Genomic DNA, 6036 nt, shown 5'->3' with positions numbered 1-6036 from the left:
CTAATGAACAAAATTATTCTGTCTCTACCCCTTTTGAGTTGTTTCTGTTGTACAAACTCCTACTGCGGAAAATAATGTGGTTTTGTTTCAGTCATTTTCAGTGACTTTTGTAATCAGGAAAAAAGGCAACTTGGTGGCGGTGGGGGAATCTGTCTCTCCAATGCATGTAGTAGCCACCTGCTCTGCAGTATTTGGTATCAGGTAGGATCTAAGGGACCTGACCTTGTATTTTAGTTTGGGGACTGAGGCTGCCAAGCAGCCCTGTGGCACTGGGTTTGATAGTCTGTTACCTGCAGTGGCTGGAGGAGAGTGAAGCCATTCACCTGCTTTGCTGATGTAGCTGAGAAAGAGCCAACACCATGCACAAGTTATTACAAAGTCAGACTGAATTTATTACTCTCCAGCAATTAAAAAAAAAGGCAGAAGACAACGTCTAGACATTCTGTTGTTACTTAAGGGGCAGCGAAGCTTTGTATAATCCACATATGTAAAGTGATAAAAATATAACCTTCAGATCCTTGCAGTCCAAAGGAATGACAGAAACTGGAAACATCAACTTCCTGCAGCTTGCCCCAGCAAACTACTGGTATTGCAGAGACCGACATCGTTACAGCAACATACATATCTGTAATGATTTAAATTAGCTGTTTACATAATGATGTTACTTGATTGTTTTGACAAAAACATCGAAGCGGGCTAAGCTTGCCACAAACCAAGTCACAAGTGGAACAATTCCCTCGGCACTGCATTTCTAGGACAATGTTGTTGTAAAAAAAGGGGGGGAAAAAAAAAAAGAAAAAATGTACAATAGTACATATAGTTTTATAGTAAAACGGTATCTGAACAGATTCAGTTTTCCTTCTTTTATTAAAGCATATACAGCTTTATAAAATATAAACCTTCCAAAGGTCAAGTTCAAAAGCTTAGAAGAGGCTTTGCTAATTCTAAAGATAACAGCCAAAATACCATTGTTCCTAGAAGATACGTGTTTTATTTTACCTCAACAGTTTTAGCCTTGGAAGGTGAACCATGAACTCGAGTAATGTGTTCTGTGTAAGCCCAGCAGCATCCACCACGTCAACTGAAGACTCCTCCTCTGATGGGAATGCTCTCGTTCAGCCCATGTTCTATAAGTTTGATATCTTCCAAGTCATCCTTTATAATGCTAATTAGGTGGCTCAGGCCTTCTTGCTGCTGCTTCAAATGCTGCAGATGATAGTTTAAAAGACAGCATGAGCATAGTTCAACTCATATTTTAAGTAATATTTCTCAAAGGTGCCATGTCTGGTGGCCTTGGCACATTGAAAAGCCTGGCATAATTTCTTTGGAAGAAGGCAAAGCAGCATTTTCTGGACTAATAGCCTGACTGCATCGAGTGGCTTTGTACAATACCGTGATGCACTGTCACTGAGAACAATAAAAAGGACTTCATCATCAAACAATTACAAAAACATGACATTCTGAATACATCTCCCAAGTTAGTGCGTAGCTAGCTTAAATTATGAAGTTCAGAGAATATCCCAGGATTCCACCCAGTAATACTTACTTGCTTGATTTCCCTTAAGAGGTCTGCATCTATGTAATATCGCTCTTCAGCCCGCACTGCTCCAAAGTGGTTTTGCATCCTGATTTGGGACATGAGCTCATTCAGTCTGCCCTGGGAACAGAAACAGGCTTAAATCAAATGCAACTCATTTACATCTGTCAGAGCTCCAGCATGTACTACTCCTCGAGTCACCAGGGCAGGAAGCATTGCCACTCATTCCATTTTTAATTTTTTTTTTTGGAAGACGTGCAAAGGGCAAGCAACTCCAATACTTCCAAGAACTCAAAAATACTTAAATACCTATCAGTCATACAGCAAAGAGCTTGATGCTACAACCTAGTAACACTGCTGGACTTCTCTTCTGAAAGCTTTCCACAACAAATACATTTGCATGGTTTGGAAAACTTACTTACATTCTTTTGTGAGGAAATAACAGAGTTGTTGGCAAAGTTCTATTAGCTACTCACCTTGAACTGCGTAGGTGCATTAAGTTCACACTGAATCGTATCTAACTGTACACGAAGCTGCTCTTCGTCTGCTTGAATGGCATAACCGCTTTTCCTTTGGATCTCCTGCTTTATTAACACCTACAAAAGAAGGCTTTGAGGTTCATTAGAGAAGACTTTGCCCACCTCTTTCCCCACTAGCCCATCCACATGTCTTTTTGCCCTTCCTCCAGCACGTCTCTCATCAGATTTGTTCTGTTGTTTAGTCTGCTGCTCCGAGACCTCAGGGCAGTCCCGTGGCTTCTGAGTAAGTGACAGAGAAGGTTCCCAAAGCAGTAAGACACGCTGCGCACCTGAAGCTTTCTCTGACAGCTCTGCCTGTTACTTAAAGCAATACCATTTAGATGAAGTCAGAATTTCATTTTCAACATCGGCCATGCGCAAGACTGCACAGGTCATCCTGCCCCCTCTCAGTTTGCCTTCTGGCACTAGACTGTGTGTCAGAAAGAGTTATTTAGACTATCCGTGTTACCTGTAACGTTCTGTGAGAAAGCGCCATCAGTTTCCTTTTGTACTGTGCAATTTTCGCCATAGTTGTCGTTTGGTTTTTCTGCAGCTCGCTGATATCTTCTGATATTATCTGCAGAGGAGATGGGGTCAGCTGGAAGTCATAACAGTTTCCGATAACAGAACACATTAGTCCTGATTTGAAACCAGGAGTTTCAAAACAGTACTCAGTCCAGCAACTTAGCGTCCTCGCCAAAGATGCTTCCAGAAAGCTTTTCGCTAGACCTCTACTGTTCTGGTTTCTATTTATTTTCATATGCAACTGGGATTTTCAGAAGGCATCAGAAAACTGGGTGACCAAATTAGAGTCTATGCCAGTGCAACTTAATTCAGCTGGTTTGAATTAGCCTATAACAACACAGCAAGTTTGAACCTGAGAAAAACCAAAGCCGAAACGTACCGCTTGGTTTTTGGCCAAAAGATATAATTAAGGAACATATTAAGAAATAGTGATAAAGAGTCACAGACCCATGCACATAGTTTCGGTTTTCAACACACAAGAGGCATGGGGAGAGGGTCACTTAATAGCACATCCTTTGTCAACAACAAGCAGTCATGATGAAGATGAGAAACCTTACATCTAATCGAGTTTGATGCTGTTTGGTCATCTGATCTTGGACCTTCAATCTTCTCAACAGTTCCTTGAAACCCACCATTGGCACAGGAATAAGCCTACAAAAATACAAATATTTCTTACAACACATTTTTCACGTGGTATGGATTAATAATTACGAATATAATCTAAAGTTACATATGATCTTGGCCTATTATAAATTAATATAATACATAAACATATCTTGTTTTGCTAAGTTCTACAGTCCTCACTATTCCTAACAACCTGTTCCTTTTTCATGAAGAAATCAGCCTAAGTTATCTGTAACCGCTGGAGGGTACAAGGGTACATCACTTCCAGCTGCAGGCATAAAGAGAAAAAACCGTAACGGTTGCAAAACAAAGAAAGAAGTCACAATAACTAGTCCATATAATGGAGGACACCACAACTTGAAGTCATGCAAGTAAGGCTCTTTATCCTGACAAACCTTAAGCACCTAAATGGGTAAAGGGATTACACAGGCATTTCTAGTAATCCTCACCGCTTCGAATGAGATCAGCACTTGACAAAGTTATTCTCTAGGAAGTTTCTTACAAGTTACCTGAAGGGTACTACACAATATTATATATTTCTCCCCTTTCCAAGTCTTTTGTAATACTCAGACAGACTATTAGACTTACTTGTCAGGATCAGGATTATCAACTTTGGCTTGTTCCCATATAATTGGATCAACACCTTAAAAAACCCAAACAAACAAGTTTTTAGTATCGATAGATCTGAAGAGATATCACATCTTACAGCTGTTAAGCAGGAAAAATACTAGGAAATACACACACCCTGTGAGCTACGCTAACCTGACTGACTGTTCTACAAATAAAGGTTAATTAAACAAGGGTAGTTCTTAAAAGTCTTGGTCCCGAACTGTGGCAGTAAGTTCAGTCCAAAAGGGTGTCAAGCATTTCTACTGGTTTGAAAGGAACAACCAACAGGTGATCAAATCGGACAATCCATACTTCAAGGGGAAAAATTCCCATCTTTTCCACACTATGCTACACTTGGGTCATCCTTCCTCTTCAAGTTGCTTATTGTATTTAAAAAAAAAAAATAAAATTACAAAAGCAGTAATTAAGCAATCAAAGAACTAAACCAGTTGGCAAAATAATCCCAGTAGGAATTATGACAGTTCCTAACAGGATTTGTCTAAGGATTTTATCTGTTGACAGAACAGTTGCTTGTTTTGCCATGAACTTCTTCACTGGGCAAATACGTAAAACAAAAGCAGTCTAATTGTACATGTACATCAAAATCATGATGCAAGTTACTACATCCTCCATGAACAGCACTTAACTACTCTAAAACAGAGCTGTATACCTACTATCTGTGGCCACATATACAGGCTAAGTGAGCCCCCCAAAAACTAGTAAGTGAATATAGGACATGATTATTCTGATATTTACCTTTGGTTTTTTTAGTTGGACAAGTTGAAGTGATTTATGATGGCTAAATCATATAGTATGGTGTTGTGTGGCATACTACTGATAAATCATAACTGTCTTGGTGGACTACATTGCACTTCAGTGGGAAAACTGGCTGTAATTAAAACCACTACGTCAGTATGCCAGAATGCCTTGGAAACTCTTGAGTTTTAAAAGGTGTTTTCCAGTGGGCCGACAGCTGCATTTTTCCCGGAGACCCAAAAAAGCCCCAGCAGAGGCCCAACCGTGCCCCTGCGCAGCCCCAGACCACGTACCGGCAGGAGGGTTCTGCAAGAGCTGTTTGACTTGTGCCGGGGAAAGCTCTGTTCTGGCCATGGAGAGACTGACCCCCAGCTGCTGCAGGGACGATTTTATGTTGGCTTGTTCAAAGTGGGCGTAGAGGGTCGTTGCAGGAACTCTCCTCGAAGTGCCGTTGGGCGAGCGCTCAACAACGTAAATGATCACTTCTGTCCTGAGCAAGACAAAATGTGTACTGTCAGGAAAAGGTCAGCAGCATATAAAAACTAACACAATAAAGAACAACCCTACATCTAAGTTACCACTTCTCCCCGCTGACTGTTATCTTCCTTTAGCTAACTGAGATATAAAGTACCAGTAAAGCTAGGGTTTAACATAGCAAGGCAGAAAGAGGAAAGCTGTAAGTATCCTACAAAATTACATTCTCATATACCTCATAGCTCCTAAAATACCAAGTATTTATCCCACCTTCACGGTTAGCATCCTCATCTCCAATTTTTGCTGCTGAGCAGGGCCTGAAGAAGCCTATTTCCTGACCTGAGCTGAGATCCCTCAGCTGTGCACTCCAGCAAAAGCAAGAACATACACAGGAAAGATACTGGACTTAATGCCTTAAGAAAAAGCAACACAAAGGAATGAGAGACATGAAATCAAACTCAGGATGAACAGATCTAAAATCAAGGAGAAAGGGAGACAGAGTAGACTAAGCACCAACCCTTTATAACATGCAATACTGGATAAAAAGGCAAAACTGCATGAAGTTCACATACTGGTCATCTGGCAATGTCTTAACACCTTCTACATTGACAGTGAGCGTCTGGTTTCCTCCCAGAATTTTGTGTAGTGATTCTACGAGCTGCTGCTGCTGGCTTCGAATATCTGTTTCTTTTCTGTTAAAGACCAAGACCACGAGGCCATCTTCATCTTTGTTGTTGGGCATTAAACTGTAACCCACAGCCTGCAAACAAACAAACAAAAACTGGGGATATATTACTTAGCAAAAGCATATCTGTGTGGCATGAAGGGGAGGGGCTAAACCCCTCAATTTTTAGAGCAACCGGTTCAAAATTTAAGTTACGACACACTCAGAGATGCAGAAACATAAAATCAATCCCTCTTTAAAATGTTCTCTCACAAGGCCACCAGTACAGTAGCTCTGGAAACAGTTCAGATTTTTACAAAAAGTTTTGT

At 40.7% G+C, this 6036-nt stretch overlaps 1 protein-coding gene across 2 annotated transcripts in view; it reads right to left on the bottom strand.

Annotated features, from left to right (window-relative positions):
* Positions 1 to 371: 371 nt before the first annotated feature.
* The window catches only part of NUP54 (nucleoporin 54), a 10809-nt gene continuing 5144 nt past the window's right edge, over positions 372 to 6036 (bottom strand). Inside the window, exons 4-11 of one of the 2 annotated variants that reach the window (XR_002086321.1) lie at positions 5616 to 5803; positions 4863 to 5059; positions 3793 to 3847; positions 3138 to 3231; positions 2525 to 2632; positions 2014 to 2146; positions 1547 to 1657; positions 372 to 1206 (exon numbers count right to left, since the gene is read on the bottom strand). Coding sequence is in view for 1 of the 2 variants with exons in the window: in XM_019474492.1 (XP_019330037.1) it covers positions 1078 to 1206; positions 1547 to 1657; positions 2014 to 2133; positions 2525 to 2632; positions 3138 to 3231; positions 3793 to 3847; positions 4863 to 5059; positions 5616 to 5803 (1002 nt within the window). In the remaining variant the exon portion in view is untranslated. The remainder of the gene's footprint in view (positions 1207 to 1546; positions 1658 to 2013; positions 2147 to 2524; positions 2633 to 3137; positions 3232 to 3792; positions 3848 to 4862; positions 5060 to 5615; positions 5804 to 6036) is intronic. The other variant, XM_019474492.1, reaches the window with a different exon arrangement.

This window comes from Aptenodytes forsteri, unplaced genomic scaffold (genome assembly GCF_000699145.1).
Source record: "Aptenodytes forsteri isolate BGI_AS27 unplaced genomic scaffold, ASM69914v1 Scaffold221, whole genome shotgun sequence".
Lineage (NCBI taxonomy): Eukaryota > Metazoa > Chordata > Aves > Sphenisciformes > Spheniscidae > Aptenodytes > Aptenodytes forsteri.
This window is presented reverse-complemented; position numbering and strand designations above follow the sequence as displayed.